This window comes from Lagopus muta, chromosome Z (assembly GCF_023343835.1).
Source record: "Lagopus muta isolate bLagMut1 chromosome Z, bLagMut1 primary, whole genome shotgun sequence".
In the NCBI taxonomy this organism is placed as follows: Eukaryota; Metazoa; Chordata; class Aves; order Galliformes; family Phasianidae; genus Lagopus; species Lagopus muta.
Genome location: NC_064472.1, coordinates 41,418,527 through 41,445,822, shown reverse-complemented (window position 1 = coordinate 41,445,822; position 27,296 = coordinate 41,418,527). Strand labels below are relative to the sequence as shown.

Here is a 27,296-nt window from a genome sequence, read left to right as displayed (position 1 = left end):
GGCTTCTTTAGACACTACATCGGGATCCAGGCAGCATTGCATAGCTGACTGCTGCCAACAGACTGGGTGAGAATTGCTTTCCTCAGGGTGCGGAGGAAACGAGTTCACTGAGCATGAGGATTTCCTTCTGCAAAGCACCTGGGAATAATGATATATTGTATCCTCTGGAAGCCCGTAGCTTTTTCTCTATCCTCTTTTTCTCTGTGCACTTTTTCTTTGCTAGCAGGAGCTACAGACAGCTTTCTGAGCAATTCACCTGTGCATCGACAACTCTTCTCTACAAACTGCTACCAAGTGACAGGTCAGCAACAAGACATATCTCTTCATATTAACATTAACAGCTGAACTTTAGTCACATCTGAATCCCATTACAGTTCCAAAACCTTTACTTTCACCATTATGTAACTGTTTCCTTTGAAGCATTAACTCTTTGCTGTTCCTGAATTAAACCTTTCTGCTTACCTTTAAATTGGAAATGTTCTGCAGTTACAATAAATAGGTTGTTCATATATTTGCTTCAGTAAACTAAAACTTGTGACTCACGGGTATCACATTTTGATCCTAGAGGCCAGTTTTTATCATTTTCTGTGCTGAAAGCTGCAAGGACTGAGTAAATCTATTTTCACTGCCATAACATCACTTCACTTCATACTGTTTCAAGCAGCAGTGCACTTGTTTTTAGAAGCAGCAACAGCCCTGAACTTGAAAATATTCTATACAATCATTTTTACTAAGAGTAACACTGGTATCACTGCATCCCCAGCACAACTAGGCAGCAATGCTAGCTTTCCTGAACCGGTGTAAGTGAAACAAAGACTTGGGTCTGCTGCATTTACATAAATTGCAGCAGTGGTAAGCACAGTTCCCCGTCTTTCCAAAGGAAGGCTGACAAGATGTTTTCGCAGATCACATATTTCCTCTGGGAACTGAAATAGATCACACTTGCCAAAAAAGGACTTCCAGATAGTACTGTTTCAAGTTGTCAGGTCTCCTCAACTAGGAAACATCGCTAACCAGCAGACCTTGGAGGAAGTCATTATAGGAACTGGCACAAGGAACTTAAAAACAATTAACCTTCAAAGTCAGTGTGGCCACCTCATAATGACTCAGTCACATGCTGGGTTGATCACATTGCTTATATGATAATATTGCCTAAATGATAATTAATGATTATCTAACAATTTCTCATGAAGTCAAAGAAAACAAAATATAAAACACTAAGCCCTTGTTTCAAACAACTTAACCCAACTTTAAGCTTAAAAGATTTAACCAATAGATTTCAAAATAATGTGAAGTAGAAAAGCTAAAATCCAGAATCAGTTTACTCCAATTTTTAAAGCAGATTTAACTTGGGAAGTTATCTGAATCATTTTCTACTACAGAGATTGGTGCCCTTTCCTAATCCAAAATATTGTGTTATCACTTGCAGAAGAAATGCTCTCTTCTGTAGAGTCTGGTTGTCTGTGGTCAACTGTCTCTCTTACGATTCCTTGAATTTTTTCAAAATATGAGTTTTCTGTCCAAGACTAGAATAAAATATTGCTACTTTTTTTTTTTTTTTTTTTTTTTTTTTTTTTTTTTTTTGTATCCTATCCTTGCAACACTGTCATACTTAGTTTATTTAGTTTATTTTTTTAAAGAAACAAAAAGAAAACAACCAAAGGCTTATTACTGCATTACAACTTCTTGTCATTTCACTGCTCCAGTCCATGGTGGAGATACACACTGTTGTGAAATCCTCTTGTCTGAATTCTGCAAGTATACAGACCAAGAAGCTTTGGCTTCAGAATAACTAGCCAGAAGAACACGTGCTCTGTAAGTGGGCAGGGATCTAAACAGTCAACTTCCAATAAGATGGAGACCTGAAAACATCAGTACATCTTTCTGCACCCAAACACATCTGTTAAGTCTTTTTTCCTAGGTGTTGAAACACTCCCTGTAGCTCTATCTGACAGCCTGCAATTCAGGATTTTGAAGTCAAAAGGTAGCACGTCTCAAGATCAGCACTGTGGAGCATGCTTACCTGCTGCTATCTCCCACTAATCTCTGAAAAGCCAGTACAAGGCTCTCAAAAACAACTTCTTAGCAAGTTGCAGGTAAATTTAATAAAAATATCAAGGCTATTTTAGTCAAAATACAATTAAAGAAACTGTGCTGACTTCAAACCTCAGTGGAAGTCAAGCTATTTTAAGCAAAGTTAATTCTGATGAGATACAAGAGAGATTCCAGAGTTCATTGTTATTTGTACTTATTTTTTCAATAAGCAACTCAAGATGTCATTAGAATTTTATATATGGATCTACTGTCCACTCTTTGCTGTGTTCTGTTTTGGTAAATATTATAGAGGTGCCAAGAAGGTAGCAAGAATGGCTTGGCTGGAAAGGACAACAAATATCATCTGGTTCTAACCCCCTGCCACAAGGAGGGCTGGCAACCACGAGATCATGTACTAGATGAGGCTGTCCAGGGTCCCATCCAACCTGACCCTGAACACATCTTGGGGTGGGGCATCCACAATCTCTCTGGGCAGCCTGTTCCAGCACCTCACCACCTTCTCTGTGAAAAACTTCCCTGACATCTAACCTAAATCTCCTCTCCTATAGTTTGAAACCATTTCCCCCTGTTCTGTCTCTATCTACTCATATAAGAAGATGATAACTCTCATATTTATAATCTCCCTTTAAATACTGGAAGGCCATACTGAGATCTCACTGGAACCTTATCCAGACTGAACAAGCCCAGATCCCTTGGATTTTATTTTAAAGGAAGTACACAGGAACTAACTTCCGAAAAGGACAAGCCTTTATACTTAATGTTCAATCACTTGCAAGTAATAAAATTCCTCTCCCGAGCTGAGACTTTAAAACCATTCTTCTTATTTTCTAAATTTTATAAACAGATTTTCAACATTCAGCAATACGTTACAAGAATTAAGATTCTTAAATTAAGATTCATAATGCTCTCCATCCATTTCTATGCTCAGCATTATATTTGAAAAATCATGGCTGTTGGGTGAAATCTCTGGTGACCGGAAAAAGGAAAACATTACTCCCATTTTTAAGAAAGGAACAAAGGATGATGCAGGGAACTACAGGCTCGTAAGCCTCATCTCTGTGCCTGGGAAGATCATGGAGCAGATTTTTCTGGTTACCATGTTAAGGCACATATGAAACAAAGAGGTGATCTGAGACAGCCAGCATGGCTTCAACAAGGGCAGATCATGCCTGACCAATCTGGAAGCCTTCTATGATGGAGTGATGGCACTGGTGAACAGGGGAGGGCGGTGGATGTCATCTTCCTGGATTTCTGCAAAGCCTTTGACATGGTCCCTCACCACATTCTTCTCTCTCTGGAGAGGTATGGATTTGAATGATGGACTGTTTGATGGATTAAGAACTGGTTGGCTGGTTGCAGCCAAAGGATTGTGATCAATGGTTCTGTGTCAGGGTGGAAGCCAGGCACAAGCAGTAACCCTCAGAGGTCAGTCTTGGGACCGGAACTCTTCAGCATCTTCATCAATGACACAGATGATGGCATCAAGCGCACTCTCATCAAGTTTGCAGATGACACCATGCTGAACAGTGCAGTTGATACACAGGAGGGAAGGGAAGCCATCTAGAGGGACGTGGACAGGCTGAAGAAGCGAGTGGGCCCATGAGAACCTAATGAGGTTCAATATGACCAAGTACAGGGTGCTGCACTTGGGTCAGGGCAATCCCAGGTATTTATACAGATTGAGGGAAGAACTCCTTGAAAGCAGCCCTGTAGAGAAGGACTTGGGGGTCCTGGTGGATGAGAAACTGGACATGAGCCAGCAGTGAGCGCTTGCAGCCCAGAAGGCCAACTGTATTCTGGGCTGCTTTAAAAGAGGAGTGACCAGCATGGACAGGGAGGTGATTGTCCCCCTCTACTCAGCTCTTATGAGGCCCCATCTGGAGTAATGCATCCAGGCCTGGGACCCCCAGCACAAGAATTCCAAGGAATGGGCCCAGAGAAGGGCCACCAAGATGATCAGAGGGCTGGAGCACTGCTATGATGAGGAAAGGTTGAGGGAACTGGGCTTGTTTAGCGAGGAGAAGGCTCCAGGGAGACCTCACTGTGGCCTTCCAGTAAATTGAAGGGAGCCTATAAACAGGAGGAGGAACAGATGTTTATGATGGTGGATAGTGATGGGACAAGGGGGAATGGTTTTAAACTGAGACAGGGAAGGTTTAAGTTAGATATTAGGAGAAAGTTTTTCACACAGAGGGTGGTGAGACACTGGAACAGGTTGCCCAGAGAAGTTGTGGATGCCCCATCTCTGGAGGCATTCAAGGCCAGGCCAAACATAGCTCTGGGCAGCCTGATCTAATGGTTGGCAAGCCTGCTGGTAGCAGGGGGGTTGAAACTAGATGTCCTTTGAGGTCCTTTTCATCCCAGGTTATTCTATGATTCTACAAACTGAAGACTTTATTTTTAGCAAAGTATGAATGGATAACTCTACCCATAGCTTTCCTGTGTGAAGTACTCCACTACTGCTATCAATCCGTTTTGAAAAGTGAAGCCAGTTGGATTTTTTTATTATTATTATTCTGAGCAATTGTTATATAGGATTTAGGGTAAAAGCACTTGTTCTTTCCTGGTGCATGTAGAAAGCACCACACATTGATAATATTTTGCAGGTCTGCAGCCTAAATGAAATCCTAAGGAAATGGAAGGAAAAACAAAACAAAGTAGTCAGATACGGTGCACCCAGTTACCAGCAGGCCAATGAAAAGGTAACCAAAAGTGTCTGAGGAAAGAACGTAAACTTGCTGAGGGTGTACTCGATCCCAATGTTGAAGTCATTGATAAAGATGTTTATGAGCGCCAGTCCCACGTCAGACCAATAGGGCACACCATTCATCACTGGCCTCCACCTGGACACAGAACTGCTAACCACAACCCACCAGGTGTAACCATCCAACCAATTTTTTTCAACCAAATAGTCTATCCTTCAAACTTCTTTCCCCAATTTAGGGATAAGAATGGGACTATGCCAAAAGCCTTGCAGAAATCGGGGTAAATGCCATCTGTTACATTTGCCCTTCCCTTGTGCAGTGATGCTGCTACTCCACAGAAGATCACCAGATTGGATAGACACAACCTGCTCTTGATGAAGCCACCGTGCTGACTATTTCAGATTGTCTCCTCATCCTGAATGTTCTCAGCACATCTACCAGGACGATCTTTTCCACGATCTTTCCAGGCACAAAGGTGAAGCTCACTGGCCTGTAGCTCCCCAGATCTTCCCTTCTATTCTTAAAAAGGGGAGTGTTGTTTCCCTTTTTCCAGTCATCTGAGACTTCATCTCACTTCTCAAGCACAACTTCTCAAAGATTTTGCAGAAATGGCTTGGTAGATAAAACAGCCAGCAGTAAGACAAGGAATGAAGTAGACAAGAAGTGATACAACAACTATCAGTCTGGGACTCGACATGTAATATATTTATTTCCCTACTCTGTCAATATAGTTATTTGATATTGCTAGCAAATATCTTAAGATACTTTCCACTCTACAGCACAATGGTAGTAACTTCTACTTCACAGGCTGGATAAAAGAATTATAAATATGAAGTGCTATACTATTAAGGTGAATATTTCTCACATACACCTTGCGACATGAGGAAAAGCTTTTTACTGAGGTGGTGATGGGGTACTGTAGAAGGTTGCCCTGAAAGGCTGTGGATGCCCCATCCCAGGTTTCCAAGGTCAGGCTGGATGAGGCCCCAAGCAGTTTGATCTACTACTGATCTAGCAGCTAGCAACTCTGCCAAAAGCAGGGGGATCAGAACAAGATGATCTTTGAGGACCCTTCCAATATAAGCCATTCTATGACTCTAGGATGCATGCTGTTTGGCCCCAGAGACTTGTACACTTTTAGTCTCAAGAGGTGGTCTTGGACTTCCTCTGCTCTTACAGTGAGGGGAATTCTGCTCCCCTGATGCTCATCCAAAGGTTCAGTGATGTAAGAAACGTGGGAAACCTGACTACCAGTGCAGACCAAGGCAAATAACTGCTTGAGTGCCTAAATCTCCATATCTGCTGTTGCCATTTCTTCCTTCTTGTTCGTCAGAGAAAAAAATGGATTACATAGTTATGTATTTGAGTATATGATTAAAATGACAAACTTCCCACATTTTCAATGGCTTTGTGAAATACCATAGTGATTTTGAAGATAGTAAAAGTTGTTTCTACAGCAATTACAGCAATTCAGTTTATAAAGGGTTGGCTAGTGTATCATATACCCTCTGTACTACCTTTTGATACAACAAATAGCACTTCTTCAGATTAATATTCATGTAATAGTTTTGAGAAGTGGAGAAAAATCTCTGACACTACATTGGGATTATTAACTTGGCAATATGATTAGCTAAACAGCTATACAAATAGTCTGCTGTGCTTCACATTATCAGTTTTATGAAACATTAACTCACACTGGATGCAGTAACTGTTTCCATTCAATAAAAGTCAGGAGGTACACAAAGACACGCATGGTAGCCTTGCCACCAAGGGAGCTTTTATTCCATGTGAACAAAAAAAAAAAAGAAAAAAAAAAGAGAGGAATATCTCCATTCCTCCTACCACTATCTGCAGCTAATGAGTTTTCTTCATGGCTCAAGTACAGGACACTGGACTTTCATGTAGACAGACTACAGAACAGAAAAGTGTAGAAGAAGCAATATGATAACAGTAAAGTTACATATAAGAAGAATGTGAGAGCAAGGGGAGGGAAATCAAGGTAATTTTTTTTTTTTTTTTTAAAGTATTTATTACACTTTTTTTTTTTAAAAAAAAGAGCTTTGAGCATCAGTAGTAGTTGGTCTTCTGACAGAAACTACAAAATTCTTACTTTTTACAAGTTGATTATTCAGTTTTTTGCAAGAATTCTCATCTACACAAATTCAAACTAATGCAAATGTGTAAATCTGAAACTAAAGAAGCCAACACCCAGACAATAGCAAGTATTACAATAAGCAATCACATGCTGGACTAAAAGAAGCGTAAAAATGTTTTCATGTATTACAATGTATACATTATCGCTAACAACTAGAGCATAACTCCAGAAGGTAATTTGCAGTTTATGAAATCTCTACTGCAAATCTACATGTACACTGAAACTGAAAACATGCCACACTGAAGTATCCTTATAAGGTATGTGGAATTATCAGTTATGAAAGCCAGTAAACAAAAGGATGTAATGTACAAGAAAAAAAAAATCACATGAACAGCAAAGGAAAAGAGAAGTATTGCCCAAGGTTCTCACAAGTCACATGCATTTGCTTGCATGAAATACACATTCTGAAACATTTAAATGGTATGGAACAAATATGGCAATAATACAGCCTGTGTTAGGCATCTAAACAACTTAAAGACATGCATATCCCACAAGCAGACACTGACAAGCTGTGAAGGATAAATACTGATTAACTAGAGAACTTGTAGCCTTTGAAGAACTTGAGCTCAGGCTCCAAGCAGCAGCAAAGTGAACTCTGCTAACACAGTTACTTCAGTCAATTAGCAAATAACTGGATAAAAAAAAATGGGAACTAAAACAAGGATATGAAAGTTCAGTTTACATTTCAACAGGAAAGAACTGTGAGAATTCTACTCTCAGTTACGTGGGCAAAATAATAAATAAATTCAGTGATGCTGCTTTACACCAAAACAAAATACCACAAAATTTGCTAAACTAACCTCCATCCAGAATCTGTACTTCCCTCTGCTCTAATCTTAAAATCATCAATCCACACTGCTCTGGATTTAGAATAATAATGATGATAAAAATAATAGGTTCAAAAAAATATTAAGTATACTGTACTTATTTAACCACTGTAACACACTTAGAGTGAAAAACAGATGTATAAATCAGGAAGCGACAACTCCAATATAAAGGAAAAGAACCCTCAGGCTATTATCATTCACCTTCGGGTGGTAAGAAAGACTCATTAAATCACCATTCTTAAAGTACCTTCATTTCTTTAAAATAACAACACAAAAAATCTGTCATTCTTCCCCATACATAGAGTCACTTACAGTTCCAGAATAAGAATGACATCTGTTTTGTTCTCATAAACATCATGCAGGGTGATCACATTAGGGTGTCGAATCTCCTTGAGAATGCTGACTTCTCGCTCAATATCTTCGCGGCCCACGCCACGTCGGCTAGATTTTGTTCTCCGTTTCTTGATGAATTTTGCTGCAAACTGCTGACCAGTGCTTTTCTCACGGCATTTTTTCACTACAGCAAACTGTCCACTGAAAAAGAAAAAAGAAAGAGAAGGAGATTGTTAGAACTGGAATAGTTTCTACTTGCTACTACAGGGAGAAACAGCTGTGACTCCAACTTACTAACTCTGCTGAAATATATATCTGTTTTTTGTGAAAACCAGAATAATACCTGAAAAAACCAAACGCACCCTGGAATTCTACAGACATGTGGCATGCATATATACCCAAATTTCAGCATACGTAACTAAAAAAAGCTGCCTGTGCAGGCCATTAGATTTTTGACACATATGTGCTTTGGGAATTAGTGAGGGAAAGTTCTGCATTTCTTCGTCTTCACTCATGCTGAAAGTAATTTTTTGTTCCCCAAGAATCTAGTGCTATGTTAAAGAAAGAAGAGGATTTCTAATACTATTAAATATTCTTCCTAAGTTTTCTTAAACTCTCGCTCAGGGTTCTCCAGAAATTTTGTTAGTTTTTTTCACTGTACAAAGAATTACTGGATATCAATGAAAAAGTTTTCTGAAGTTTTTCAATTTCTAAATTTCTGAAGTTAAGCAAAAAAGTGACCCTTGAAGTAGATTTATAGCAAAGGATAAACCAAAGACAAGCTTAGTAGGATCGGATATCTGCACAGAGGTGTAACATAAGCACGCGCAACTCCCATCAGTACCTGAAAGGTGAGCTAACTTGTACCGGTAGTTGATTAATTACAACTGGCAGAGATCTGCAAGATGATCCATCACCTGCTGAAAGGGCATCACTTAAGTGATGCCAAGTGGGAATCTTTCATATGTGAATACAATCCATTACACCGTTTACATCACTGAGAATCTGCTCAGGCAAAGTACACTAATGAAGTAAGTAGACAACTAAGAAGTGTATGACAGACCGAAAATAGCCAATAACTGATAAAAGCAGTATTATATAATTGGCCAACTTCCATGCTAGGTGGCTAGAAGTACATGATCTTTAAGTTCCCTTCCAACTCATATCATCTAATGGTTCCACAAATCAACATAAGAGCAAAAATCACATTTGTGTTTTACGAATTTGGAGGGCTGGATCCTGCTGTTGGGTTGCCACTATCACCACACTTAAACTTGAGTGACAAAGTATCTTGAGCTGGGACACACTATGGGGCAACACTGAGCGACTTCCTTGCAGAAGATTGGGCAGAGACATCAACCTTCACCTTCTAGAAAGGCTTTGGAGTAGCCAACAATTACAGGGCAGACTTTGAACTCTGCCATGGGCAGCCAGAGAAGTAAACATTGAGAGAAACATTCCATTTAAGTTTCAAGATTTGGATTTACTTCAGTGTTATCATCAACATTCCATGAAATCAATTTCATGAAATCATGAAATCATGAATTTGTAAGATGACATTATGTCCCTTGAGAAAAAAATATTTACAGCAAGGATTTTTTAAAAATTCTGCTGCATACTTTGTTATTCCCCTGTATATCTCTGTTCTAAAGATAGAGCTGTACTACTCAAACCTGTCAAGGGCCCGATTTGCCTGACAGGGCCTGAAAACATTCAAATGGTAGTGAGCAGAGCTGTGCTTTGGGCTGTGCTGGCTGTATCCTCCTCCTGATTAGGCGTAAGATGTACATTATTATCCTGAACTTAGCTAATGAGAGTCATCTGAGATGATCTTGGACACTCATACAGAACCAGGATACAAGGTACAGGACCTCTGGAAGATCTGTGTTGTCCTAAGACCAGCAGCAGAGGGACAGAAAAGACACTCTAAGGTACCTCAGCACTTTTTGCTTAGTTCAGTTCAGCTCCACGACAAGGTTTGGTCTCCAGGATCAGCACAGTTTTGTGTACAGGACAGCAAGTCAGGGCAGAGCATGCACTCAATTATCTGTCCTGCTGTGGTGGAGTGCATGCACAGTGCCCGATGCTGTTGCTTATAGAAAAAAGCTGTAATTCTCTCACTCTCTCACACAACATGTACACGTTTAGAGATAGAGGTATTTAGTATTATTGAAAAAGCAAGCCACATTTCAGAAAATTCAAAGCTCCAGAGCAAGTGCGAAGTTAGGCATCAGACACAAGCACTGCTACAATACAGTCCAACTCAAGGGTCAGAAGGAAGTAAGAAGTTCCTCTTCATATTTTGGCCAACTGGCTTTCTGCCTCTAAGCCTAAACTGCGCAACAGAAGAAACAAAATATTTCTGCTTATGATTCATCCACAGGCTTGAGTGCTATGCAGACATCTAGGGAGCTGATCATGGGATAAAAATGCCGCACACCACATAATATGTACACACAAAATTAAATGACTCTGTAAAGAAAGACTGCCAGCAGCAACCAGTAAGGGTAAGTAATTTTTGGTTTAATCCCAATGGGCACAAAATTCCTGTTACACTTTCTATTCTACTTTTATTTTCCTGGGCTCTACTAAAGTACTTAGAAGTTATATCCACCAAGCTAAACAGAAAACAAGACAAATTCTGGGAATTGTATTCTTGTCAAGCTAGTTACTCCTTTAAAGGAGAGCGTATTAAAAACACCCTCATCTCTCCATAACATAGGGAGAAAAATACTAGGGCTAGACAAAAGCATTCTCTGCCCAGTAACAAAAAATGGCTTTTTTTTTTCCCTGTGTTTTAAAAGAATGCCAATCTTTGCATAAGTGAGACACCTACAACATGATTTTAAGCTATTACCATTTTTTTTCCCCCACAGATTTGAGGTTTTATCTGCACTCAAACAGCACATTAGTAATGATTTTGCAGCTAAGTGATTTGCAGCTCCAAGAAGCTTAGAATTTACACTGCGTGTGTGCACACATAATACTTATTCTCCTCTTCTAACAGCAGGTACCCACTGCAAAAAAGGCAAAAAAACCACTTTACTCTCAAAACAATTGAATAGCCATTAGTCAGAGTAAGGAAACATGTAAGACCTTTTCAATCATAAAAATATTAAGGTTAGCCACTTTCTTATCAACACTCTCCTCGGAAGTTTTACAACAGCTACTGCTTTACCATAGTTAAAAAAAAAAATAAAAATAAAAAAAAAATAAAATAAAACAATCACTACTAACATCAGGCTTAAGAAAGGCTGCAGCTAAAAAGTAACACTGAGGTATGTGGATATACAATACATTTTGGTATCTAAGAAGATTTAATAAAATTGACAAACAGAGTGGGATTAAGAGTCATGTACATAGGTTGCTTCAAAAGTAATAACTTCTAGTTATTTCCATGGAAATGACAACAGATACAAAAGAACACAATAAGACTATTTCAGAGAGTTAAGTCCCACCTACAAAACACTATCTTTCAGTATAGTCACCATACTTTTTACCAGAGATGAGCAAGCCTTCATGCTACCTGTAAAAATCTGCAAAGATGTTTAGAACAAGGGGCCACGGTCATCACCATGTAGCCTCCACAAACGTTCAGCAAGCATCAATGAATGTCAATGAGTGTCATTTTTTTCTATATGGAGGAATTCAGTGGCACCCCTTTGCTTCAGACATACATCCACTTTGTCAGACTGCCCCACTGTTGCCATCTGTATGGCAACAACATATAACGGAATACTGGCGGGAAGGTTCAACTGCTACTGCCATGCCAACAACATCCAACCTCTGACATCATGGGCCAATACAATAAAACAGGAGGAACCACTTTCAGAGAAGCCCTTCTCACTGAAAAGACTTGCACTGCTGGTGTTTGAAGAATTCTGACACCTGAATTTCTGATATTTTTTCCTTTAGTCCATATTTTTTTCTTTTTTTGTTTCTTCACTGAAGATAGCAATGCATTTTGGACTTCTTTCTAAACAGAAAACATTCTGCACATAATTTTAAACATGCAGTAGTTGTAGATCTGCAAACTAAAGAAAGATAATTTCTCTGTGGTGTCAATAGATCTTCAATAGCCCCCATTCCACAAAGACGCATCGTGCTTATGATGCCTTTAAGGTTAAGAGTTCTTCAATCTGATGTTGGCAATGAGTCAACTATCGTGTCACAGCATGAGGCTGAAGCACTGAAATAAAGGAGATCAGCTCAGGCTAGTAGATCTCCTCTCTTCTGAGCTATGTAGCATTTTCAGTCTTTTTTTCCTCAAGGTGTAACTGTTTCAAGGATATCTCCACACAGGGTATACCACAGTAAAAAAGTGTTATCAGATGGCCAGTATATTGCTTGAAATCAAATTACTTTGAAGACTGCTCCCACCCACAGTTCATCAGGATGTGGGGTTCTGGGAATCTTTGCCAGTACAAGAAAATTATCAACAAACAGTTATCTAGATTAAGTGCCAGTTATTCAACAGCCTTCTTATTGCTATTCAGCACATACCCCACAATTAGTTGTTTGTTATTAAATGCTCTACTTGCAGATCACTTTTAAGCTGCAATCAAAGGGGCTATTTCACTCCAGAGTTCTCTAAGCCCTGCTATTTTACAGCTCCCTTAAAAGCAAAGGAGGTGTTAAATCAAAGGGTATTTACTGGACTTTAAACTGTAGAACTTCAGCAATAGAGCTGGTGTAAGTCAGCCCTGTATAGGCTATATTCATATTCCTACACATTCTCCTGCTGATCTTTTATTTCAGATCCAGCATTCATTCATTTAGCCTTTTCAAAGACAGAAAAAAAGCACTTGAGTTTTTACAGCTTCTATTGCTTTTGCAGGTTTGATTTGAAGTGGCCAGGTCACAAAGACCATTGTCAGTACAGGGGACAATTACATTAAAGGAACAAGCCCTCATAGAAAAAATATCCGACATTTTTTTCCACATGGCAGAAGCAGGTTCAACAGTGAAAATGACAGCTTGAGGAGAGAACAAATACTTTTGCTAATAACAGTAATTTGTTTCGCAATTTTGTAACTCTTACTCAACCAATAGCTAATTGCTAGCCTGAATCCACTCTTTTCAGGACACTTGGCATGAAGCTTACACATCCAGTGAATTTTCTGACTCACTCTTGAACAAGTACTTATCCTACTGGCCTATTCATCATTATATTTCTCTGTCATTTTTATATCATAAAGACAATGTGTGCTATCCTTTATAATACATACAGATAAGTGCAAAAATTATGGAAAGTGACAATATCCTCAATACAGCACACACACACCACTCTTCATTGGTCCTGGATCAGCGAGATCACAGAACAAGCACTAGCATGAATTATAAACAGTTTTAATTGCAGACACAGATGTTTTAGAATCTATTTTCCTTGGAAGGAGGTTCAGTGTTATAAGTGCCTTCCCTTTCAAAGGGATGATCATAGTGATTAGGAGTAGCAGACTCGTCACCTGTTCCAAACCCTGTACTCTTGTCCAGCCCCAGCCTGCAGGTTTAGACTAGCTGCAGATTAGTTGCTTCTGTAATGAGAAAAATTCTTGCAAAGAGAACCTTCCAAAAGAGGTGAAAATTGAGCAAGAAGGTACTGAAGCAAGCCCCAGAGACCAGTTTCTAATACTTACTGCCATAGATGTGCAGGTGTAGAGGAATTACTCATTCAACTTTCTGAGATGGACTGCACTAATGGAAGCAGAGAAAGTGAATAAAGAAGGGACATTACACTGATAATAGTAACAAAATGTCTCAGTACGTTCCTAATATTCAGTGTTTTTTTTTGTTTTTTTTTGTTTTTTTTTTTTTTGAAAAAAAGCATGTTATAAACTTGGTATTCATTACTCAGCTCTGACAATGTGATGTATCAAGATTCAAATATTACTTCTTTCACTATTTGACTGCTCTCCTTTTAAAAATCATACTTACCCAATGAAAAGACACTCAAATAATATTATTAGGTTGCAAGTCAATCACTCAGCTACTTGCTTCCACACAAGAACAGCTGCTAGCAGACTACAAACATCCTCACACCTCCTCTCTCTTCTGAGCTCTTCTTGATCTCTACTTCAGATGTTTTCAGAAATGGAAAAGCAAACATCCTCTCCCCAGTTTTTATGTCCTGTTCCTGGAAAGCTGACACGCTACTTGCGCTGAAGTAGCCATCCACAAATTCAAAACACAGCTGGCAATTTCTCTCACAGCACTGCAGCAGGGAAGGCCAACTGAGCTGATGATTGGTTTTTAGCCCTCTCCCTTACCCCCACCCCCCACCCCCCATCTTCACCCCAAAGAACTGAAGATAATCTGAACAAATGAGAAGTCTCCTCAGGGATCAGTGGATCTACTCATGTTGCTTCAGAGAAAGGACACTGACGTAGCATTAAACAGGTACTTCAGATAAAGCAAGTGTCTTGATAAGTAGATACCTTTTAACAGAAACTGCTTCCTCCTATTGCAGCTACTTATGTAAAACCACCACAGCATTTGAAGCGTACAAAATGATCTTTATAGGATTTAAGTCCAGAGATGTTGCACATTATACTTCCATGCGGTAACTGCATTTCTGTTTTTTGCATGTTCTGATTTTCACTGCTGTGACTGAAACAATTACCTACTGGTATACCTCTCTCTAACTTGAAACCTTTTGTAATGTGGAAACACACCTTCAATTTTGAGAATTCTGTATTTTTCATCATGTAAGATACTTTTGCAATACGCTGTTCCCTGCACAAAGAATGTCTATACTGTGAAGATACAGGCTTTAAAAACATTATATTGTGGACTTGTGAAAAACAATGTTTATTGCTTCATTACAGATTGAAATGAAAGCAGTTATATAATATAAACCCAGCAGAATCACCTGCAATATTGCTTCCTAAACTGGTGAAGTTTATTTTGTATTTTCAATTTCCAATTACCTGCCTAGATCTGCCATGGGTTTTATAACCTATGCAGACATCACATGCCTCTGACTGTTTCTTTCTTTCATTTTTTTTTTTTTTTTTAAGAGAATTTTTAAAAATGTATTTTTATAATTGTCTTTGTTCTAATGGCTTAACATTCTCTAAGGCTTCTTCTGAAAATAAACCGTAGGGAATATGACAAGACACTAAGGGGAATGCACAACTGAGCAAGGGAACTCATCCTTCATTTGCTCTTGCTAACAACAGCCACCTCCACATCTTTTTGTCAGCTCGGTCCATCAGTCAGCACTACCTCTCATGTTCTGTCATGGTAGAGCATATCTGAGTTTTTCCTGCTAAACAGATTAATTCTCACCAAACTCTGAGGAAGGTATCAGCACCTAAGTAAGCTTTTTTCAAAGGAAAAACCAGTTTCTCTAGAAATTATAAAGGGTTATAAATACATCAGATCTCTCTCCATGTTCTAAGTCTTGCAAATAAGGCTTATGTTTTCAGCTCCGCTACAATGCCGAATTGGAATCCAGGTGATCCCTTTCCATTACCACTTCTTTGCAGTTTTGCACAACAGGGTAAACATTAAGAAGCACTTGAAAGCTTGTCCTGCATGTGAGCCAGTGACTCTTAAGTGCAAAGTGTTAGACTTGCCCAACTGAAGAGATAAGCTACCACCAACACTAATAGGGCAGGGTAAGTCATCTACTGAAGAGAGCACTCCTGGCAATCACCGCAGGAAAGCGGTGGTGGCAGTCCACATTCACCATGCTCAAACACAACTACGCTCACTGCCAGCATTATGCCTCAAGGCACAATCTTCTCTAATCTCGATGGATGAAGAAGCTGAGATACATGTGCATGGACACATGGAGGGCAGAGCAGGGGGGGGAAAAAGGGCACAATTCCCCTGTTTTATCTCCAAATCACATTATTAATTTTGCAGCCACATGGAGAATTAGTGTAGGACAGGCTAGTTTACTCATACTGCGTTTGCTAAGGCTTTGAAAGGTGGAAGTGCTTATTCAGTGCTCAAAATGTTTGCGTTCCTTCCCTTGCTCTGCAACATTTAATTCACTGGTAGGGAAACAGAAAATGGCAGTAGCATTTAGTCTCCCAAATACCAGAGCTTTGAACAGAGATGGCAAACAAAACAAGAGAGAGCACTGCAGGGTGTCTGTATCTGAAGGATGCTGGACAGATGATTAAGCTATTTGCTTTTCTTTTTTTTTCTTTTTTTAAACTTCCTATGAAAAACAAAACAAACAAAACAAAAAATTGAAACAGCTCTGGCTAAACAATCCTTAAGTAACAAGCTTACACTTTAAGTACTCACAGACACAAATCTCTCATTTGACAGTGCAGTTGTCTACTCTGTGTCTCTGGCTTAAAAAAGTATTTCCCAAAAACTGCCCAGTGCCTAAGCTGGCAATGCACTAAGTACTTGGCAGCTTTCTAATATGGAGGAGCAGTACCCAGTCACCACATGCATATTTTTGCTGCACATAAAAACCCGCTCTGAAAAAGGGTGCACTGGTCACAGCACAAAGCCAGAAGTAAATTCAGGAGACATGTGAAACAGCAGTACATCAGAAAAGAGCCAGAAGAGGAGCTGAACACTATATAGCATCTCCTAGCATCAAGCTGAAGAGAAAATAATGCTGAAACACTACATGAATGAACAAGGAGGAGAATGAGGCTGCTGAAATCCAATGGTTTTCTACGAAGACAGCCTTTTCCAGCTACTACTGATACAGAGAAGCACATACAAGAATCTAAATAAATTTGACCATAAAAACAGAAGAGTACTATAAGTACAAAGGCAGAAGAATGTGTTATGTGATCTTGCTATGCGAATGTTTCTGAAATTTAAAGAATTTAAATTAAGTTGTAACTTTTACTCATCAGTAAAATAGAAGCTGATACGCATTCCTCAGAAATATTCTAGAAAGCAGCAAAGCTAAAAAGAGCAAGAATAAGGAAAGGGAAGTGCATCATACCCCTAAAGCAAAGCAAGTGTTCTGATGTGAATTATTTCTAACTTTCTTCATATGACATGCTAAGCAAAATGAATAAACAAACAAATAAATGTAACAAACCCACTTTCAAAATAATCTGTATTATTACTATAAGAAATACTTCCAGACAGAGGGTGCATAAAAGTCAGCTGCAAATTTTTTGCCCAAATGAACTGAAATCTTTGCTCCACCACCTTTTCAAATACAGAGTGAACAGTGTAACTACAAGCTATTAGTAAAATTAATGGTGAGAGAAGCAGCCTGGCATTATTTGTGATAGATGATGGTTAAGATGAAACAACCAAAATTTGATGTTTCAGATGCTGTAAAAAGCAGATAGGGTAGAGTTTAAGCATACACATTTTTAAAAATTAAAACTGTACTTTAAAATTACATATTTCAAACATATCCATAGGCAAAAGTACGCAGCAGAAATTTGTAATCTACCCTGAAATTAGATTGAACTCGAGTTCTTTATTGTTTTCTATTTTTCTACAGTTTCATTAGGCTGATAAAGACTTCTCTAGATTTTTACAATGCTTAAAGAAAAGTGGTTTTTTAATTGTTTTCTTGGAATCCAGAAGAGTCTCTAGTCCTAAGGAAGGACATTAACAACATAACAGCATGAAAGCGCACTTCAGTATCCATGACAGAGCAGAAGACAGATACCATATTTCTTACTGTTACCTATACTTCTGCCCTTTGTTTTATCTGACTAGTGTATCAAAAAATTCTAGAGGAATAATTACAAGATCTTGGAGTAAAATAGAGAAAAAAATGGAAAGAAGGGGACTTATTTTTGAGCCATGTACATGTATGCATAAGCAGTTTTAAATGAAATACTTATGCTACCAAGTGCCTTCACAATACCAGATTATCATACAGTATTACAGCACTTCACAGGCCTCATTATAAATGCAAACAATAAAATGCATGACTGGTACTGCCAAGATTCACTGCAAGAAGTGTTATGCATGCACAACTTCTGGTATGACAACATCTCGCCCAACAGGGTGCTCCAGAATAACAGCTATTGTTAAACAGAAGCTGATTGATCAGTTGGGTCTGACCACAGGTGATTCAGAAGCGTTTGAACTGGGATGGACCTTTAAAGGTCACCTAGTCCAACCCACACGCAATGAATAGGGGCCTTACTGAACAAAGCTTTACTGAGGTCCAGATAGATGACATCAGCCACCACAGAAAGCCAGGTTAGTCAGGCAGGACCGGTCAGTAATAAAGCCTTGCTGGTTTTCTCACATCACCTCCCACTCTTCCATGTGCCTCAGCATAGCATCCAGGAGAATCTGTTCTCTCATCTTCCCCAGCACAGAGGTGAGACTGACAGGTCAGTAGTACCCCAGGTCATCCTTCCTACTCTTCTTAAAAGAGAGTGTGGCATTGCTTTTTTTTCCTGTCATCAGCGACTCCACGTGACTGTCATGAAGGAAGAGCGAAATTCGGAGTATTTCCAATATATTTTTCGCATATATTTCACCCACATGTTGAAAGTAAAAACAATACATCTTCCCCAGGCCCAACAACACTGTTTAAAAGGAAGATGTTGGTCTGCTTAGGATTTTCTCCTTCTATTCACAGAACAATCACACCATTTTACCAACACAGCCAATGAAAAACAAGTTAAAACCTGTTTAGGCATGCATGTACATACCTGTGCATACAATCACAGCACCAAAAGTACTTATTAACTAGTACAAGCCATTAGGCAGAGTCAGATAAGTTAATTCTAAGTATCAGCAGTTCAATAGTAAAATTCAATTGTAGATGAACAGTGAATTGCTCACATCTGAAAATAAGGAGTTTAACATAAAGATGTAGTCTTTTGATGACTAGGCTTAATTTTGTGTGTAGAACAGAGAACAAATTTAAAAAAAACTCAGCTTATTCCCGCCTGTTCACATCCAACACATGTAAACATTTTTACTTACTGTTTATGCACATGTAAATGTGCCAGAATCTCAGTATACTGCAACAAGAGCATTGTAGAAACAGGACAAAAATAAAATATGACTGATATATTTTTTGATATTTTGATGATATCTTGCACATACTATGTTGTAGAGTGAATATCTAGATATTTTGAATACTCCCTCTTGGCATGCAGTAACTAGGTTACTGTCCTTGGAAGGGTTTTAGCTAGAAATGCAGAATCTAGGGCGGGGGTGGGGGGGGGAATAAAAAAAATTAAAAAGTACAAAACCTGTATTATTTGCTTTCTGCTGATGTACTTAGCCTGAAGGCTGATGCACAGACCATGCCAAGTGTGGCTGCTACTAACTAAATTAGGCTGTACTCCTCTCTTCCATCTGAGAAGAGATCTCCAACATTTTCCCCCTTTATACAAGGCTTTGTTTCCAGCCAGAGCTCTAAACTGAACAGTGCAGTGCGCAGAATGTGCTCTGAATAACACCACATCTCCCTGTGAAGTTGCAAATGCTTCTGCTCAGAGCAATTCCTGGCACGTTACTTTTTATTGGGGAGCAAAGGGGATCATGAAACTCAAAGCTGTAGATACTTTACTGCACAATTCAATGTGAAAGCAGTTATGAAAACACCTCAAAGAACAGCAGCATGTGTACTGCTTGGAACAGAGGCTATTTATATTTTCTTTATGCAGGCCATCTCCTTGACGTATAATCAGATGTTACTGAACTATACTTTATTAAAGGAATGTGTACATATTTGATTAACTTATCATATAGCATAAAATAGGGAAATGTAAACTGTTATTTACCCAAACATTACCCAAAATATACGCAGATATTAAATTATAATTAAATCAGAAATACAAATAACAAATTTAATAATTACATGAAGCATACCACTTCTGAGTGCTTCATCTGCACTGAACACAAATTGGATTACTGAAAGATATCACTGGTTTTCATTGAAACAATGAAGAATCGTAGAGGAATTACAGCACAGAAAGGAAAGCTCTGACAAACTAAATACTGCACATATACACAAGATTCTTACTCCAATAAATATTTTATTATCCAAACTGCCACAGAAAGCATATCATTATAAGCCACAGTCAAGGTTTATATGGGCATTTCATCACAGTTTGAAGATATTAAGTATTGAAACTTACCCAAGACTTTCAATAAGTTCACACTCGAACACAAATTGGCAGATGACAATGCAATAGTATAAGAGTGATTTCAGTAAGCCCTTCAAAAGTCACCTGCTCGGGAGAAAATGCTTTGAAAGATGCATCTTAAAACTTCTACACAGCCCCTGGTCATTTCAGAGTTTAAGCTAGAAATTCTGCTTTTTATATGATCTAACATCTAATCTTAAACTCAGCTTGACCAAACGGTAGGCTAAGTCGAAGGCTTGCAGTGCACAAAAAATACTGCTTGTTGGCCTTTTACTTCTGTTGAAACAAAGATTTTTGAACAAGTGGCACAGGTCCAAAGGCTCATCTCCAGTATTCAATACCTTCACTTTCCGCCTGATCCTGTAACACAACTGAAAGGCCTTCTCCTCACTCTTCTGACAGTCCACTGTAATTATTTTCCTCACTAAGTTCCTCTCAATTCAAAACTTCTGTAATCCCTACCTTCCCTTCCAGCCTCAAGGTCCACCTCTCCGATCCCTGTCTGGATCTAGGCAGACAAAAAAGATACAGTGTCCAAAACACGGAAATGCGACGAGTTCCTCCTCATGCTTTCTGGCCCTTTCTCCTCCTCTCAGTGCTCCCTGGCATGCTGAACACCAGCAGGATGGCCAGGCACTAACATCCCCTCCCCAGCCATAGCTAAAGTCATGAATTGGAACTCTATCCCTCATAGGAGAGAGATCTTTTTCACAATTCTTCTCTCACTGTGCACACAGTGTTGTGTCCCCAGCACCACTTGGTTTTCTTTCAACCTGCCCTTCTTGTCTTCTCAATGAAATGGCACAGCACAAAGAAACATACTTTAAGAAATACCAGACAAAGCCAATCAATTATGCCTTATTTCCAGATTAAACTGAGTGCTGTCTCCAGGGTTTGCCGTTTCCCTTGGTTTAATCGAAGAACTGCACCCCAAACGTGGTCTTCACACTTCACCAGCACATTAAACTTGTTACATGGAGAGAAACTTGCTTATTTGTTCCACAGAGAAAAACAGTGAGACTGGACCTATTACTTTCTCAACTACAGACCTACTAATGCATTCAGTTTAGTGCATGCACACTTAAAATACAGTTTTAAGCAAATCATTTGCTGTAACCTAAATAAAAAAAATTGAGAGTAAATTGTAAATAAAGGACTTAAAAAGTTCTACATACCTCATTTAAAAAATAAATTCTTACTTTTTCAAGTTATTTCCTCTCTTATTTGATAGCTGAATAACATTTGTAACAAGTGTCTTAAAAGATAAATGAAAAATAAAAACATCCATGGGCAATATCTAAATTTAACATACTAGCTAGGTAGCAGATGGCATCATGTGGTTACCCATCAATCTGCAGCACTGGCAAACAGATTAATCTACAAATCCTGCTGTTTAACAATAACAAGCAATAGGGATATCATCTGCCTCTTCCCCCCCGCTCCTTGCTGTGTTCTCCCCAGATCCTTATCTCACATACACAGAAAATTCTGTTCATGAGGCAATGGTATTTCAGCAGGAAGTTCTTGCATGTTTACCCACCCACTTTTGGGCGCAAGGCCAGAATTTTTGAAGCGTAGGCCCATTTAAAGCACAACCATCTGAAACTCCTGTACTTGCCAAGATACCTTCACTTCCAGGAATTCTGCTACGTATGATGTTTCACATCTTTTCTAATTCCTACAGAACATTCTTTCAAGAATGCAAATATAATTTATCTTTATTTTTTTTTTCCTTCCATTTCTTTCCTATTCCCTTGATAAGGATAGGGATCAACATTTTCCCCATAACAAACTAAATGGAACAAGCTATCCTAAAGTGGCGCATTCATAGAATCATAGAATCACTAAGGTTGGAAAAGACCTAAAAGATCACCCAGTCCAACCGTTCACCTATTCCCAATAGCTCCTACTAAACCATGTCCCTCAACACAACATCCAGCCTTTCCTTGAACACCACCAGGCTCGGTGACTCCACCACCTCCCTGGGCAGTCCATTCCAGTGCCTGACCACCCTTTCTGAAAAGTAATACTTCCTCATGTCCAGCCTGAATCTCCCCTGCCGTAGCTTGAAGCCATTCCCTCTGGTCCTATCACTAATGACACGAGAGAAGAGGCCGACCCCCAGCTCATTACAACCTCCCTTCAGGAAGTTATAGAGAGCAATGAGGTCTCCCCTGAGCCTCCTCTTCTCCAGGCTGAACATTCCCAGCTCCTTCAGCCTCTCCTCATATGGCCTGTGTTTCAGACCCCTCACCAGCTTTGTTGCCCTCCTTTGAACACGTTCCAGGGCCTCAATATCTTTCTTGCAGTGAGGGGCCCAAAACTGGACACAGTACTCGAGGTGCGGCCTCACGAGTGCTGAATATAGGGGAACAATCACCTCTCTGCTCCTGCTTGCAACGCTGTTTCAGATGCAAGCCAGGATGCCATTGGCCTTCTTGGCCACCTGGGCACACTGTCGGCTCATGTTCAGCCGAGCATCAATCAATACCCCCAGCTCCATTTCCTCTACGCAGTCCTCCAGCCACACCGCCCCAAGCCTGTAGCGTCGCCTGGGGTTGTTGTGGCCGAAGTGCAGGACCCGGCATTTGGCCTTGTTGAAACTCATCCCATTGGCTCCAGCCCAGCTCTCCAGCCTGTCCAGGTCCCTCTGTAGGGCCTCGCTACCCCCAGGCAGATCCACACTTCCAGCCAATTTGGTGTCATCTGCGAATTTACTGAGGGTGCACTCGATGCCCTCATCCAGGTCATCAATAAAGATATTGAAGAGGACAGGCCCCAGCACCGACCCCTGCGGAACACCACTCACGACCAGTCGCCAGCTGGATTTGACTCCATTCACCACCACTCTCTGTGCCCAGCCCTCCAGCCAGCTCCTTACCCAGCCAAGAGTGTACCCATCCAAGCCTCTGGCTGCCAGCTTCTGCAGGAGAATGCTGTGGGAGACAGTGTCAAAGGCTTTGCTGAAGTCTAGGTAGACCACATCAACAGCCTTTCCTTCATCCACCAGATGGGTCACTAGATCATAGAAGGAGATCAGGTTGGTCAAACAGGACCTGCCCTTCATGAACCCATGCTGGCTAGGCCTGATCCCCCGGTCACCCTGCACATGCCGCATGATCTCCCTCAAGACGATCTGCTCCATAACCTTCCCTGGCACCGAGGTCAGGCTGACAGGCCTGTAGTTCCCCGGATCCTCCTTACAACCTTTCTTATAAATGGGAGTCATATTGGCAAGCCTCCAGTCTTCTGGGACCTCACCAGTCAACAAGGAGCGCTGACAGATGATGGAAAGCGGCTCGGCTATCACCTCCGCCAGTTCCCTCAGCACTCTCGGGTGGATCTCATCTGGCCCCATCGACTTGTGACAGTCCAGCTGGAGCAGTAGGTCTCTGACTGTTTCTTTCAGAATCACAGGGGGGTTAGTGTGCTCCCCAGCCGAGATTACCAGGTCAGAGAGAAGGGTATCCTGAGGATAACTGGTCTGCCTTTTAAAGACAGACGTAAAGAAGGCATTCAGAACCTCCGCCTTTTCCTTATCCTCAGTGGTCACATTCCCAGCCTCATCCAGCAGAGTGGATATTCTCCTTTGTCCTCCTCTTACTGTTAATGTATTTATAGAAGAGTTTCTTATTCCTTTTCACACCAGCGGCTAGGTTAAATTCAAGCTGGGCTTTTGCCTTTCTGATTTCACCTCTACACATCCTAACAACTTCTCTGTATTCATTTTGAGTGGCCTGTCCCTCTTTCCACAGGCGATAGATTCTCTTTTTCTCCCGGAGCCTCAGGAATAGCTCCCTATTCATCCACGCCGGTCTTCTTCCCCGCCAGCTCATTTTGCAGCTCAGGGGGACTGCCTGCTCCTGCGCCCTTAAGACTTCCTTCTTGAAGAGCAACCAGCTCTCTTGGAGATTTTTCTCTCATTTTCCTTGGGCTTACTCCATATAAGCCCTTACTTGTAGTACCTGTATCGTTCTGTAAAGGTTTTTGCAAAGACAGAACAGGCTGAGGCATTACACTTTCTCCAGTCTAAGTACATGGAACAGATCCAATAGCTGGGATACCAAGGGCAGGATAACTGATAACCTTTTTTAAAAAGAAACAAAAAACGAAAACACCCATAACTCCCTTAACACAATGCAACTACAACAATCTCTCCTTCCAAGAAAAACAGACTGCAACCTAACAGCTCAGTCTATATATTTTTACGTTCAAATATACTGTGCTGAAACATGCTGAACTAAAGATCACTGCTCCATGTAACTTTGACAGTGGATTTCTTTAGCACTTGGATTATTTTAGAATATTATAAAAACAGCAGTCATAGGGTACTTGCAGAAGTAATGGATTAAAAAAAACCAACACAACACTTGTGCCAAAACCAGCCCCTTCATTTAAAACAGTGTTTTTATCCTCTGGTAGAATCTGGTAGGAAAGCATTGTTGTGAAGCACAAAAGAGACAGCAAATTTGGAGCACAGCTGCTGAATAATTACACAAGCTCAGGTTAAGCATACATTTTCCTTGTGTTAGTGATACTTGTAGAACAAGAATGAAACCTTCAGTTAGAATTCCAGCTGCAATTAGACAAAAGGGGAGAATGCCATTTCTTCAGAGGGCTGACTGGTTAGCTCTTCCAGAATCAAAAAATGAAAATAGTAAATCATTGAAAATTGAAAAAGCTTGTATCTGATTAAGAAGAGAGATAGGTGTGTCGTCATTTTATTCATCTACTGGCTCTGTCTAATTGACTGAAATAAAATAATATCCCTCCTACCATCCTTTGGGGCTCAATCCATTTGTGATCCAGACTTTTAATGGTATCCATACCCTCTACAAAACTATCTTATTTTTCTTGTCTGATTTTAACAGACATGCTTTTTGCCTATAAGTGCTTGCTTTAACCTGTGATCAAAAAGCCAGAAACATCCATTTAGATAATAAAAGAATGTTAAAAGCTTCAATTCTCAACAGTAGTGCTGCTATCCAAAAAATGACATTTTTTTCTATACTTGCAGGCACTCAAGTTGATCTTATTGAGGCAGAGAAACTGCTTAAGCCACCTATACTGAAATTACCATATTTTAATTTCATACTGCATATAAACCTGCTCATTGTTAAAAACAAGTATTTTTTCAAATGCTCTAAACCTATATTTTACTCACTGTGCATAAGTAGAAAAATCACATCTCAAGAAGGACAAGTAAAGACACAGTAACCCAGATTCAAGGTGATGTGAACAAAAAGGACCTCCAGAAACACTAGCACTCCAGTACATCCAGATCTAACCTGAATCTCTGAAGTCTGAACTGCAACTCAGACTTTTATTCTTCCAAGAATTATCTAAAGTACTTAAGGATTAAGTTCCACGGTGGTAAACTGTTGCTTATTTTCCAGAAAACCAGCATAAGCAGTATTTGGATGAAAGATAAATGTGCTACATAGCTCTTAAGGAAACTTCAGCAAACCAGAGGCAGTCACTTGCTTATGCACAGCAGGACTGGGGCTATGCTGCAAGGCAGCACATGCACAGACAGCCAGCTATCTGGAGCCGCAGCTGTCTCACAATATTTCCATTGGTAATGAATGCATCCTCTGAACCTCAACTCCACTCCAGCTGCATTTCTGCAAGCACATGCAGAGCACAGAAACTACCTTCAGACAGCTTTGACCTAATAACACTGATGGTCAGTATTATGAAGCAATCCAAAACCCACATGCATATTTTGATGACACTTCTAAACACCATGAAAACTGTTTTGTTAGTAATGGTAAAGGAATATGTAAAGGAAAGATTGGGGACCAGTGTAAGCAACATACATATACTTTCATTAATTCATGCACATTTTATGCTCAATGAGTAACAGTGAGAATAAACAGAAGTAAAAAAAAAAAAACAACTCTCAAATTCACATCAGCCTTGCTAAAAAGAGTTGTTTCCTAAAATTCAGATTCTGTGCCAAAAAGTGTTTTTTTAAATTTGGCTTTGAATAACAAGATGCCAGGAGATCTGTCATTCAAAACAGTTGCATATTTATAATCAGTAACACTGCAGAGCAAAAGTTGCACTTTCTACAGTAATTCAGCCAGTCTACAGAAGACTCACACATCAGCCACAGCTTTTAGCAGTACAGCTCTTTCTACTCAGATTGAGTTAAACCTCAGAACAAAAATGTAGCCATAGAGACATGAGCATAACAACCACTCCGAGCTGCAAACAGAATTCTTTCCTCCCTTCATTAAAAGGGATGAGAAGTGCATAAATGACAGAATTTGTTTCAGAAACCTTGCTCTTCATCACAGAGCATATTTTTAGATTTTTCCACTGTAGAATTGTTATAACATGGTCTTGTTTCATTCTATCCTCCCTACCTTCCTCATCAGCTTCCAACAAGAGCCTGCGTGTCATGCTCATAAAAAACTGTACCAGTGGAGACAACCCACTGTTTCACAAATGCAATGACAATATAGCTGCTAGGGGGAAAATGTTGCCCACATAGTCCAACTTTCACCGTGCTTACATCCACATTTGGTCTCCATAAACGTTCAGAAAGCATCAATGAATGTCAATGGGTATCAATTAAGCAATTCAGTGATGCACCTTTGCTTCACACACACACTTTCATGTCAGACACCATTTTGTCAGAATGCCTTCCTGCTGCCATCTGTCACACAGCAACAACTTTGCTGTCATGACTTCTCAAAAAACTTTAACTCATCACTTGCTAAGTGCATTTACTCTTTCAGTCATTAGTTTCAGATATTTCAGAAAGTTACGGAGTACTCCTCTTGATATGTTGCAAGGGTACAAAGGGCATTCAGCTAATTTTAACTATACATGGACACGCTCTTATGAAGTTTTGGTAAGATGTTTCTGTAGATGATATTTCTGTAGATGACAATAATAAAAAAAAGTTGAATATAAATGACAGTCTTCTTTATTAAAAAATGTATTTGTTTGAGCTTCTACTTATTTTGGCATGCAGAAATAAACACAAACAACCCTGAATTATTTCACTTCAGAAACCATAGGTGGCTTTAATATTTGATTTTCTACATAAAGATTTCTCATGTAAATACCTGAAATATTAAACGGTACTAACTGCTGAGCTCTCCTTTATATCACTTGTTTAAAAATTGTTTTTCCCATACAGAATACA

The 27,296-nt window shown here is 39.7% G+C and overlaps 1 protein-coding gene across 1 annotated transcript in view; it reads right to left on the bottom strand.

Moving 5' to 3' along the window:
* Positions 1-27,296, bottom strand: part of DAPK1 (death associated protein kinase 1) — a 94,982-nt gene that overhangs the window by 47,018 nt on the left and 20,668 nt on the right. The window contains exon 3 of the mRNA XM_048932137.1: positions 8,055-8,276. Coding sequence (XP_048788094.1) covers positions 8,055-8,276 — 222 coding nt within the window. The remainder of the gene's footprint in view (positions 1-8,054; positions 8,277-27,296) is intronic.